This window comes from Chiloscyllium punctatum, chromosome 4, assembly GCF_047496795.1.
Source record: "Chiloscyllium punctatum isolate Juve2018m chromosome 4, sChiPun1.3, whole genome shotgun sequence".
NCBI lineage: Eukaryota > Metazoa > Chordata > Chondrichthyes > Orectolobiformes > Hemiscylliidae > Chiloscyllium > Chiloscyllium punctatum.
The window spans coordinates 76,669,345-76,682,958 of NC_092742.1; the positions used below are offsets into that span (position 1 = coordinate 76,669,345).

At 44.5% G+C, this 13,614-nt stretch overlaps 1 protein-coding gene across 9 annotated transcripts in view; it reads left to right on the forward strand.

Moving 5' to 3' along the window:
- Window positions 1-13,614, forward strand: part of ryr3 (ryanodine receptor 3) — a 382,820-nt gene that overhangs the window by 335,266 nt on the left and 33,940 nt on the right. For all 9 annotated transcript variants that reach the window (XM_072569064.1, XM_072569065.1, XM_072569067.1 and 6 more), the window contains 6 exons: window positions 3,962-4,043; window positions 4,758-6,067; window positions 6,171-6,220; window positions 6,317-6,485; window positions 9,966-10,052; window positions 11,992-12,168. In XM_072569064.1, the coding sequence (XP_072425165.1) occupies window positions 3,962-4,043; window positions 4,758-6,067; window positions 6,171-6,220; window positions 6,317-6,485; window positions 9,966-10,052; window positions 11,992-12,168 (1,875 nt within the window). The remainder of the gene's footprint in view (window positions 1-3,961; window positions 4,044-4,757; window positions 6,068-6,170; window positions 6,221-6,316; window positions 6,486-9,965; window positions 10,053-11,991; window positions 12,169-13,614) is intronic.

A 13,614-nucleotide genomic window follows, 5' to 3' on the forward strand; every position in this document is an offset into this window, starting at 1 on the left:
TCCTCCCACAATCCAAAGATGTGCAGGTCAGGTGAATTGGCCATGCTAAATTGCCCACAGTGTTAGGTGCATTAGTCAGGGTTTAATGTAGGGTGGGAGTGGGTTTCTCTTTGGAGGGGCATTGTGGACTTGTTGGGCCACACTGTAGAGAGGAGAAAGTGAGGACTGCAGATGCTGGAGATCATAGCTGAAAATGTCTTGCTGGAAAAGCACAGCAGGTCAGGCAGCATCCAAGGAACAGGAGAATCGACGTTTCAGGCATAAGCCCTTCTTCAGGAATGATGAAAGTGTGTCCAGCAGGCTAAGATAAAAGGTAGGGAGGAAGGACTTGGTGGAGGGGCGTTGGAAATACGATAGGTGGAAGGAGGTCAAGGTGAGGGTGATAGGCCAGAGTGGGGTGGGGGCGGAGAGGTCAGGAAGAAGATTGCAGGTTAGGAAGGCGGTGCTGTGTTCGAGGGATTTGACTGAGACAAGGTGGAGGGAGGGGAAATGAGGAAACTGGAGAAATCTGAGTTCATCCCTTGTGGTTGGAGGGTTCCTAGGCGGAAGATGAGGTGCTCTTCCTCCAACCATCGTGTTGCTATGGTCTGGCGATGGAGTCGTCCAAGGACCTGCATGTCCTTGGTGGAGTGTGAGGGGGAGTTGAAGTGTTGGGCTATGGGGTGGTTGGGTTAGTTGGTTGGGTAAGTGTCCCAGGGGTGTTCTCCGCAAGTAGGCGGCCTGTCTCCCCAATATAGAGGAGGCCACATCGGGTGCAGCAGATGCAATAGATGATGTGTGTGGAAGTGCAGGTGAATTTGTGACAGATATGGAAGTATCCCTTGGGGCCTTGGAGGGAAGTAAGGGGGGAGGTGTGGGCGCAAGTTTTGCATTTCTCGCAGTTGCAGGGGAAGGTGCCAGGAGTGGAGGTTGGGTTGGTGGGGGGGTATGGACCTGACGAGGGAGTCACGGAGGGAGTGGTCTTTTCGGAACGCTGATAGGGGAGGGAAGGGAAATATATCCCTGGTGGTGGGGTCCGTTTGGAGGTGGCGGAAATGACGGCGGATGATACGATGTATATGGAGGTTGGTGAGGTGGTAGGTGAGGACCAGTGGAGTTCTGTCCTGGTGGCGGTTGGAGGGGCGGGGCTCAAGGACGGAGGAGCGGTAAGTGGAAGAGATGCAGTGGAGAGCATCGTTGACCACGTCTGGGGGGAAATTGCGGTCCTTGAAGAAGGAGGCCATCTGGGTTGTACGGTTTTGGAACTGGTCCTCCTGGGAGCAGATGCGGAGGAGACAAAGGAATTGGGAATATGGGATGGCGTTTTTACAGGGGGCAGGGTGGGAGGAGGTGTAGTCTAGGTAGCTGTGGGAGTCAGTCGGTTTATAGTAAATGTCCGTGTTGATTCGGTTGCCAGAGATAGAAATGGAAAGGTCTAGGAAGGGGAGGGAGGAGTCTGAAATGGTCCAGGTGAATTTGAGGTCGGGGTGGAAGGTGTTGGTAAAGTGGATGAACTGTTCACCCTCCTCATGGGAGCACGAGGCAGCGCCGATACAGTCATCGATGTAGCGGAGGAAAAGGTGGGGGGTGTTGCCAGTGTAGCTGCGGAAGATGTACTGTTCCACATATCCAACGAAGAGGCAGGCATAGCTGGGGCCCATGCGGGTGCCCATGGCTACTCCTTTGGTTTGGAGGATTGGAAAGAGAAGTTGTTCAGGGTGAGGACCAGTTCAGTCAGTCGAAGGAGGGTGTCAGTGGAAGGGTACTGGTTGGTACAGCGGGAAAGGAAGAAGCGGAGGGCTTTGAGTCCTTCGTGATGAGGGATGGAGGTGTACAGGGACTGGATGTCCATGGTGAAGATAAGGCGTTGGGGACCGGGGAAGCGAAATCATGGAGGAGATGGAGGGCGTGGGTGGTGTCCCGAACATAGGTGGGAGTTCTTGGACTAAGGGGGACAGGACCATGTCAAGGTATGCAGGGATGAGTTCGGTGGGGCAGGAGCAGGCTGAGACAATGGGTCGGCCGGGGCAGTCAGGTTTGTGGATTTTGGGCAGGAGGTAGAAACGGGCGGTGCGGGGTTGTGGGACTATGAGGTTGGAGGCGGTGGATGGGAGATCCCCTGAGGAGATGAGGTTATGGATGGTCTGGGAGATGATGGTTTGGTGGTGGGAGGTGGAGTCATGGTCAAGGGTGCAGTAGGAGGAGGTGTCCGCGAGCTGGCGTTTAGCCTCAGTGGTGTAAAGGTCGGTCTGCCAAACTACTACTGCGCCTCCCTTGTCTGCTGGTTTGATAGTGAGGTTGGGATTGGAACGGAGGGAGTGGAGGGCTGCATGTTCCGAAGGTGAGAGGTTGGAGTGGGTGAGAGGGGTGGAGAAGGTTAATGTCACGGCGGCACACTGTAGAGAATCTAATCTAATCACATTCTTTGAGGTGGATTGTTTAATCGAGTGAATTTTGTCAGGATTAACACGTAATCTTTTCAGTCCAGCATAAAGGTAAATTGGTGCTATGGCCAATGTAGCACTGTTCATTTTATTCCTGTTGCCAAATTTAATATCTCTCCTTAATTGAATCAATAGCATTTGCATTTAACCCTGTTGCACTAATGTTGCACTAATCAAATAATTTCTTTGGAATTATTCTGGTTAAAGAAGCAGCGTTTTTTGAGCTTGGCTCTGCAATGTCATCTTCCGTCCTACCTATCTGCTCCACCTTCCTCTCTGACCTTCATCTACCAATCACATTCACAGTTACTTTCCCCACAGCCCTCCCCCCCGCCTCCCATTTATCTTTCAGCCCCCCTGGCCCACAAGCCTCCTTCCTGATGAAGGGCGTATGCCCGAAACATCAATTCTCCTGCTCCTCAGATACTGACTGACCTGCTGTGCTTTTCCAGCACCACACTCTCAACTCCGATCTCCTACATCTGCAGTCCTCACTTCCTCCTTGGCTCTGAAATGGCTGAACAAGCCACTCAGTGTGTAGGATTGGGGCGTCACCTGTGTGTCAATCTCAGTTTGTATCTCAGCTGGACAAACAGCGATAGAAAAAAGGCAATGAGGAGTTAAACTTGGTGTACTGCCCACTATTGGCCTAGGCATCAGAAACAGCAGTAGTCTTTATCCATAAATTGCATTGAGTTACTTCTTCATCATCTCAAGGTTTTTTTTTCCCTGGCTTCCCTCATCCAAATCTTCCAAATGCTTTGACTGTGCTGCAAAAGGCGCCAAGATGATTTGTTCACTTGTAAAATGTCTTTGACTTATGAAGAAGAGTCACAAAAGCTGAAGGAAAAATTAACTATTTTATTCAGATTTAAAGTGGGTTTTGTAAAATGAGAAAGTATGACGTTGGATAGTAGTTGACATTTGAAGTGTAACATGGTGAAATAATTCACCAAAATTACTCCATGAGAAGTTTACCATTCCAGACAGCACAAGATAACATCACTGAAAATGTGCCTTCTGGAAACATTTGGAGTTTTAGCTCTATCCTTAGCCCTTTCCTATTCTCCCCTCATCACCATTCCCCACCCCACTGTAGTTAAATCTTTGAAGGTCCATGGTTCTCCGAATCTATGGGTTTCATTGATTGTTCTAATTCTAGGTAGTTTTAAGGTAACAAGGCAAGAGATCCTCATGGCACAGCATTGATATTTCTTTTGACCTAATTTCATACTTTTGTAAAGTGAAGGAATTTGCATTCATATTTTTATAAGATAGTTTCAATTCCTCTTGCAGAAAACCTTTTACAGTCATTTAACATAATCTTCATCCAGGGTTTAAATGTGTGTGTATGTTAAAATATTATGATCTTGAAATATTTTGATAGATTTTAGCTTCTAAGCAATTTTTATCCTCTTTTTTGCCTTTGAGTGTCAATCCACATTAAGAAAGATAACTAAATAGCTGGAGGCTTGGTTTATTCCTTTTACATATAAATAGATGAATAAAAAAGTAAAATGTTTGTTTTTGGATTGTAGGACTCCAGCCAGATTGAGTTGCTGAAGGAATTGTTGGATCTCCAGAAGGATATGGTAGTGATGCTATTGTCACTACTGGAAGGTTAACATATTTTGCACATTGTACAGTTTTCGTTAGCATCTGGTCCAATAATTATTAACATATTTAACGATTGCTGTGAATACTACCTATAGCCAAATATTTGAATCACTTATTTTTTACATATGAAAGCAATATCCAGTTCCACAGCATTTTAAAATGCTACACTAATGGTTTGAATATGTATGAGCTATACCTGGAAAACAATATTCAGAAAAATGCACTGTTTCTTGGGGGCAGCACAGTGGCTCAGTGGTTAGCACGGTTGCCTCACAGTGCCAGGGACTCAGGTTTGATTCCTGCCTTGGGCGACTGTTTGTGTGGACTTTGCATATTCTCCTCTTGTCTGTGTGAGGTTTCCTCTGGATACTCTGGTTTCCTTCCACAGTCCAAAGATGTACAGGTTAGGTGAATTGGATGTGCTAAATTGCCCATAGTGTTAGGTGCATTAGTCAGGGATAAATGTAGGTGAATGGGTCTGGGTGGATTACTCTTTGGAGGATCGGTGTGGACTTGTTGGGTTGATGGCCTGTTTCTACACTGTAGGTAATCTAATCTAGTTAAATACAATTTTCATTTTTTGTTCATTGGTAGAAAACTTCTCATATTCGCCGTAATTATTTCAAATTTTTAACATCTGGGTTCAGGACTTAGTTCATTCAAACATTTTGCATCTGTGTGTATTTAAATTCATTGTGCTGTTCTCTACAATCTTAGGTAACGTTGTAAATGGAACAATAGGCAAACAGATGGTAGACACATTGGTTGAGTCTTCCAGCAACGTGGAAATGATCCTGAAGTTCTTTGATATGTTTCTGAAATTAAAGGAGATAACCAATTCCGATACTTTCAAAGTCTATGACCCAGATGGTAAAGGAATAATGTCCAAAAAGGAATTTCAGAAAGCTTTAGAGAGTCAGAAGAAATACACACAACCTGAAATAGAATTTCTACTGTCTTGTGTTGAAGCTGATGAAAATGATATGTTTAGCTATATCGAGTTTATTGATCGATTCCATGAACCTGCCAAGGACATTGGTTTTAATGTAGCTGTATTACTGACCAACTTATCTGAACACATGCCTAATGACAGCCGCCTGGCGACTCTTTTACAACCAGCACAAAGCGTGCTTACTTACTTTGAACCCTATTTAGGACGCATTGAGATTATGGGCGCTGCAAAGCGCATAGAAAGGGTCTACTTTGAAATCAGCGAATCGAGTAGAACGCAATGGGAGAAACCTCAAGTCAAGGAATCCAAAAGGCAGTTTATCTTTGATGTTGTGAATGAAGGAGGAGAATCAGAAAAAATGGAACTCTTTGTAAATTTTTGCGAGGACACCATATTTGAAATGCAACTCGCTTCTGAAATCTCGGAGCCTGATTCAGCTGAGCGACCTGATGATGATGAAGATGAGCCTATCTCAACTGAAGAGGAGAGCGATGAAGAAGTTCTCGAATCCTCAAGTGCTTTTGCAGCAGCTTATCATGATTTCAAAACCCGATTGTTTAAGTTTTTCAGCATTTTCACATTTAAAAATATCAGAAGGCAGTACAAAAAAATTAAGAGGATGACAACCATGGAGTTACTCATGGCATTTTTCTCCTTCTTCTGGATACTGTTGACTGCCCTTGTGTTCTTTGTTTTCAGTGTAGTTCAAGGACTTTTCCAGATTGTGTGGAGTGCCATGTTTGGTGGTGGCTTAGTTGAAGGTGCCAAAAACATCACTGTCACAGATCTTTTAGCAAGCATGCCTGATCCAACACAACTTGGAATTCATGGAGATGTGGCAGAACCCGAAAGAGCTGAAATTCCTGAAGCAAGTGTTGTCACAGAGCTTGAGTCTGCAGTACAAGGTGAGAAAAATGAAGCAGATATGATGCCGGATATATTTGGTACAGGTACAAAAAAAGCAGGCAAAACAGCAAGCGATATGCATGGAGGTCTTGGTGATGTCTCAGAAATTATAGGAGTGGACAGCCCTCCTAGTATCGAGAAGGCATTGCGGCAACAGAAGAAAGCAGAGGTAAGTTTTAAAAGCATTTCCCACTTTCAACTTCAAAATATTCCAACTTTCTGATAGTTTACAACCTAAATGTCTTTTGTTGTGTTTTATGTTGAAATTCAAGATTGAACAAAAGAGCAAAGCTGAGAGCAGAGCAGAGGCCGAGAAGGCTGAGTAAGTTCCAGTCGCAGCATGTCGATACAAAGAATTTCAGTTCACATTTGAGTTATTGCCAGGTAAGTGATTCCTGGTGTGCTCTTGCCTTGATAGCACAGAAGATGGCGAGAAGAAGGACAAAGCCAAAGAGGAACAGCCGATTGAAAGTGAGGGAAAAGAGCAAACAGAAAAGAAGCAACGCCGTGGGCAGAAAAAGAAGGAGCCTGAGGCCTTCTTGGCAAACTTCTGGGAGGGGCTGGAAATTTACCAAACCAAGATTCTGGTACTTAACTAGGCTGTGTTTTTAAATTGAGCATTCAGTGCTCCAATTATACAACGTATAAAATGACTTCCAGCTTAAAGTTTTGGTCAATTTCTCTTTATTAAATGTAGCAACCTTAAGAAACTACATTGTGATACTGGAGTTGTACAAATCATAGAACCCCTATAGTGTGGAAGTAGGCATTTGGCCCATCGAGACCACACCAACCCTCTGAAGAGCATCCCACCCCCTATCCTTTCCCTGTAACCCTGTGTATCCTTCGCTAATCCACCTGGCCTGCATACTATGGATGATTTAGCATGGCTATTCTTGCTAATCTGCACATCTTTCCATTGTGGTATGAAACCAGAGCACCCGGAGGAAACCTTTGCTCTCCATATGGTCTCCTCTATATTGGGGAGACTGAGTGCAAATTTGCAGAGTGGTTCAGAGAACATCTCTGGTCCGTAAGCACCAACCAACCCCACCATCCAGTGACCAACCATTTCAACTCTCACTCCCACTCCCCTGATAACATGTCCATTCTGGGCCTCTTCCACCACCTAAATAAGGCCACCTACAAACTGGAGGAGGAACACCTCATCTTCCTCTTCAGGAGCCTACAACCACACAACCTTAACATTAAATTCACCAGCTTCCAAATCTCCCCATCCTTGACCCCATCCCAGATCCAACCCTCCGACTCAGATCCACCCTCTTGACTTAAACCTACCTGTCCATCTTCCTCCCAATCTATCTGCTGCACTCTTCCCACGACCTATCACAATCACCACCCACCTGCACCCACCTATCGCCATCCCACCTACCTTTCCCCCAGCCCCACCCCTTCCTGCTATCTAATTCTCAGCCTCAAACCCCCATCCCCAGCCCTGATGAAGGGTTATGCCTAAAACGGCGATCTCTTGCTCTTCAGATGCTGTCCGACCTGCTGTGTTTTTTCCAGCGCCACACTTTATTGACTCTGAGTCTCCAGTACCTGCAGTCCTCACTATCTCCCAAACACTTGGTCATGATCAACTCCTTGCACTGAAAGACCAACAGGTTTCGGGTAGACCAAAGAGCATCTTTCACTGAGTTGATGGTCCTCCAGATGCTGTTGATATTTGTCTCAGTATGCGTCCTGGGGAACAGACCATACAGCGCAGAGTCCCGTGTCACAAAGTTGCACAGGCAAGCCTCAACAAAAACCACTGAATCTTCCTCCAGGATTCCTTTACAAAGGCACCTTCTAGCGAGAAATGTGTGACAGTCTCTATCCCCTCTGCAGCCACTTTGAGGGCAGTGCACAGCGGTGCACAGAGACTGGACATTTATATAGAATCTGATGGGCAGTGCCCTTCTGACAACCTACCAAGCTACATCTTGTTGCATGTGTATACGTCTGATGATGAGGCATTCCACCAAGTGATTTTGACAGTCTGCTCAGGAAATCACCAGGCAGCATCCACAGGGCTGACTGCTGCCCAATTGACTTGTGGTCAAAGGTGTTTTTCTTGGCACATTTTTCCATAAAGAACAAATAATATGGAAACAGTCCAACTACTCGGCGCTGAGGCCAGACCCCACTTTGTAACACCAGGGACAGGTAGATCCTCAGTACATAGTGATAATTGGTGTTTGCTTCCTGATGAAGGGCTTATGCCCAAAACATCGACTGTCCTGCTCCTCGGATGCTACCTGACCTGCTGTGCTTTTCCAGCACCACACTCTCAACTTTGATCTCAGCACCTGCAGTCCTCACTTTCTCCAATGGTCTACACGCAGCTTGGTACAGCCATACACAAAGGCGGCCATCAGAATGATGGCAACATTAGGTATGTCTTTCCCCCACTTATCCAGAGCTTTGTACGTGGTGTTCCTGCATACGTGGTCCATCTTCGAACTTCAGATAAAGTGGGTCGGGTGTCTGCAAGTGCTGGTTCAGGGATGGGCCAGACCTGTGTCACATACAACAACATTAAGAAAGTCTCACAGCTGATGAGCAGGTTTTTACCTGCAATGGAGAAGGATCAATACTCCCATAAGCTCAGTTTCTGCCTCACCCTTAGTGATATGCTCCTCCCATGTTTTTGCACACACCCCTCCCAGCCTTCTCTGAACCATGTTCCCAGCACATTCAGGTAACTTGTCCTGACATCCATTCAGCTAATTGTGTCTGGGCAGCTTCCTGAATAAACAATGGAGTTACTGCCATTTTTCATCCTCTTTCCGCAACACTACACATTCCTCCTATTCAGATGATAGTGGTAAAAATTAGCAGACATTGATTTTGGCATAAGTGAGGACTGCAGATGCTGGAGATCAGAGTCTAGATTAGAGTGGTGCTGGAAAAGCACAGCAGGTCAGGCAGCATCCGAGGAGCAGGAAAATCCCCACCCCTTTCCGCTTTTTGCAAAGACTGTTCCCTGCGTGACTACCTGCTCAGGCCTCACCCCCCAACAACCCACCCTCCCTTCCTGGCACCCTCCCCTGCTACTGCAGGAATTGCAAAACCTGCGCCCACACCTCCTCCCTCACCTCCATCCAAGGCCCCAAAGGAGCCTTCCACATCCATCAAAGTTTCACCTGCATATACACCAATGTCATTTATTGTATCCGTTGCTCCCGATGCGGTCTCCTCTACATTGGGGAGACTGGACACTTTCTCGCAGAGTGCTTTAGGGGACATCTCTGGGACACGCGCACAAATTAACCCCACCGTCTGTGCCAACATTTCAACTCCCCCTCCCACTCTGCTGAGGACATGCAGGTCCTGGGCCTCCTCCACCACCACTCCCTCACCACCCAACACCTGGAGGAAGAATGCCCGATCTTCCACCTCGGAATACTTCAACCCCAGGGCATCAGTGTGGACTTCACCACTTTCCTCATTTCCCTCTCCCCACCTCACCCCAGCTCCTCCCTTCCAGCTCAGCACCATCCTCATGACCTGTCCTACCTGCCAATCTTCCTTCCCACCTATCCACTCCACCCTCCTCTCTGACCTATCACCTTCATCTCCACCCCATCCATCTATTGTACTCTTGTCTACCTTCTCCCCAGCCCCATTCCCGCTCCCATTTATCTCTCCACCCCGGAGGCTCCCTTCTTTCATTCCTGATGAAGGGCTTCTGCCAGAAACGTCGATTTTCCTGCTCCTCGGATGCTGCCTGACCTGCTGTGCTTTTCCAGCACCACTCTAATCTAGACATTGATTTTGGTTACAGCTACTGAATTTACTTGCATTTCTCATTCCAGAACGTGGATCCATTTACTATCCACCTCCAATCCTATTCTGTCAGTCAGAATCTGGAGATACTACCATGATTTGAAATGGATATAGTTGGCAGAGAATATACTCTTCAATATAAATGTTTCTACAGCAGTGGTAGAATTTCTTCAACATAAATATTAGAATGTGATAAAACAAGTAAAATATCAAGTTGTCCTGAGATGCTGTGTCAAGATTGGTATATCACAAATTTATCATTCTTGTTTCAGAATTATCTAGCCAGGAATTTCTACAACCTGAGATTGCTAGCTCTGTTTGTGGCGTTTTCTATCAATTTCATTCTGCTGTTCTACAAGGTACCTTATTCTCCCTCTTTTGATATTGTGATTTTGTAATACATGCTAATATACTCATAACAAGCAATGACACAAGTATAGAGGAAGGAAAAGATAATGGTGCCTTACTGAGTGCAGCAGTTCCAGGTTTCTCTGCAATAAATACCAGGGAAGACATTTCATATCAGTTAAGATAAATGGTATTTGTGAGAGATTTGTCAAATTCCAATGAAAATGCAAACAAAAAGAACATAAAAAGCTTATTCATGTCCAATGTGAAAGGAGATGACTGTGATTAGCTGTATAAGTGTCTACAGTGTCTACAAGAAAAAATCTTCATAAGATCTTCAGGCCTCCAAAGGATCAGTCCAAGAAAAGGAGACCAGAATTTGGAATTCAGAAGTGTGCATATTACCTCTAGTTATGACAGGAAAATGGCAAAGTGCAGTATATGAAGGTCAAGGGTCAGATCCAGTGAGGGCCATGTTTCATGCAGAACCCAATCTAATATTGTTGCAAACTAAAGTCAAGTTATTCCTCATAATGTGATGTTGCTTAATTCAAAGGTCTATATTGGATTTCAAATTGCTACTTATAATAATAACTAATATTTGAAGCTTTAAATAATAAAATGTTGATTATGAAAAGTGGAGATAGTTTCCTAAGTTGGATGTTTGCCAGAGCACAAGCAGAAATTACAACTTTTTCATGAATTATGCAGGAGTTAATTACTTCTCCATGTTCATGTGAGTAATTTGAGACATGATATGTTGAGTGTGAATGACATGTTGGATCTGGCCCCATCATTGGTTCAGAGGAAAAACACTGAAAAAAATCTAAATCCATCTAGTTCACCTTCAAGTTCATTATGGTTGTATGACTCACTGCTAATTGAATTGTGCATACAGAGTCTTTAGCTATTAACTCAGAAACAATGCATAGAGAGTGGAGACATGATGGTGGTCTTTAAATAATGAGATATGATTGGAGGAAGGAAGGAACCTTGGCTCAAAAAAATGGAATAATATTAAATTTGGCAGCATTAAACACACGAGAAAAAATGTTTCTTTCACTGAAAGGTAGATCTAGTCGTGGCCTCAGAGGCAACTTTGAAATGTTTGGAGATACCGGTGTTGGACTGGGCTGGTACAAAGTTAAAAACCACACAACACCAGGTTATAGTCCAACAGGTTTAGTTGGAAGTACACTAGCTTTCGGAGCGACGCTCCTTCATCAGTTGACTCTCATAACCTGGTGTTGTGTGATTTTTAACTTTGAAATGTTTGGTAACTATTGACAAGATATTGAGGATTTTGCAAATATAGGGAGACTTATTTGCTTTCTTTGCCCATTTCCAGAGCAATGGGAGATGAATTTGGCATTGCTTAAGAGGTGTGAAAAAAGTTTGTGACTGAATAAGTATTTACTGGGCTTTGGATGAGGATATTTGATGCCATTTTCTCACAATTGACTTTATGTTCTTATGAATTGAAACTTACATTTGACACCATCATTTGAAAGTGTTGATCTCAGGAATCGTACATAATCTTAATTAAAAGGCTTAAAGTAACACACTGAATATTCAGTTCCGTCCAAGGGAAGTGTAGCTGTGAGTACAAATCATCATGTCAAAACTCCAGCTTGCTGTACATCATCCAAAATCAACCCTTCTTAACAATTTCAGAATTGAGTTTAAATAGTAACTTGAAGGAAAAAACAGAAATTGCTAGAAATGCATTGCAGCTCTGATAGTTTTTACAATTAAGGGTAAAGCTGGAAAAAGAAAAATATTCATTTCTTCTTGATTGCTCTGATCAGTAGTTCATACTTCTGTTTCTGAAATGGTTTGTCTTGAATAAAAAGAGGAAGTTGAAAATATGTGTTGAAATGTTTGTTTTTCCATGAAATACACAGTTTGCACTGTTTCTGAAGCATGTTCTTATTTGTGTTTCCCTTTAAGGTCACTGAGCCTCCTGAGGATGATGACGAGGGTGATTTTAGTTTCTGGAATGACGATAATGTAGATTACTACGTGTTACAGGAGACAACTGGATACATGGCCCCAACACTGATGCTTCTTGCCATTATTCATACCATCATCTCAATGCTTTGTATCATAGGGTACTACATATTGAAGGTATAGTACTTACAAACTTGCCCATTTCTCCAATTAAGCATTAGTACAACTATGGATCTATGGTCATCAAATGCTCTGTTTCTTCTTCATTGACCCCAAACCTCATCTGCAAGCTGAACCAGATTGTTTGCAACCTTAACATTTTATTTGATCCTGGATCGACTTACCTACACTATATCCTCTCAATACCAAAACTGCCTACAACCATGCTATTATCTGTCACTGTTCTTTCCTCAGGTCACCTGATGCTGAAAACCTTCTAGGTTTAACAATTCTGTTTCACCATTCTGTCTCCTTACAGAAATTTCAGATCTCCACCAAACCTTTGACCCCAGTCCCATTCACACATCACCCCTGTGTTTGCTGACCTATGTTGCTTCTCAATCCTTGACTGCCTCAGTATTAAAAGTCTAGTCGTTGTATTCAAATCTCTCATGGCCTCACTGCTCCCTGTTGCTGGAAAATTCTTCAGCTCCACGAACTGCTATGTTGCTCAAACCCAGGCTTCTTGTCTATTTGCACTTCATTCATTCCCTCATTTATAGTCTCTCCTTCAGCTGTCAAGACACTAAATTCTGGATTTCTTGCCCAAAATCACTTCATGTCTTCACCTCTGTCTTCCTTGTCTCTACTCCTTTAAGATACTCCTTGCAATCACTCTCTTTGCTCAAGCTCTTGGTCACTTATTCTCATGCTTTCTTCTGTAGCTTGGGTCAGTTGATGGCGCGTAATGCTCTAAATATGAAGACCAGTTGTTGGTTCAGCAGCGTTAGCTAGGATTTGTCAGGTTGATTGGGATCTCTGTCACTTCATAGTGGGAGACCTGACAGAAACATGTTTCCAGTCAGGCCTTCCTGTCAATTGAGGTCCTTGGCCGCACAAGTCCCTCTCACTAAGTGCTTGTTGGTCCAGCAGAGGCTGGGAGCTTCTCATTGCCACCAGTGCCCCAGGAGCAGTGGCAGGAAGCAGTAATGCACCCAGCAGAGGATTAACATCATCATGGCTCCCCAAACCAAAGGTAAGTTGAATTGGAATGTGGATTGTGGAGCAGTGGTGACAGGAATTAATGGACAAGGGCAGGGTTTGTCTTTCAGCAGCTGCCCGACCTTCCCATTGACACAGAGTGCCTGATTACAAAAGACCATCAACAATTACACATCCCGTCTCTCCTCAGTGACCTGCCCAGGAGGTTGCTGGGTGGACTTCCAAGAGTTTGGAAAAGCCTATGGCCCACAACTAAACCGTGTGAAGCTGTGGCGTTTATTTGTCAGTGATGAGCTCAGTAACCCACTTCAACCCTTGCTGCCATCTGCCTGACCCCTAACCTGATCAAGGTTTACCTCCACGGGGAGACAAATGTGAGGCCCCTTTCACAATTAATTGGGCCTGGCTGCCATGTTTCTTGCCAGTGGACAGGCACCATTAAAAGCTGACCAACAATTTGTG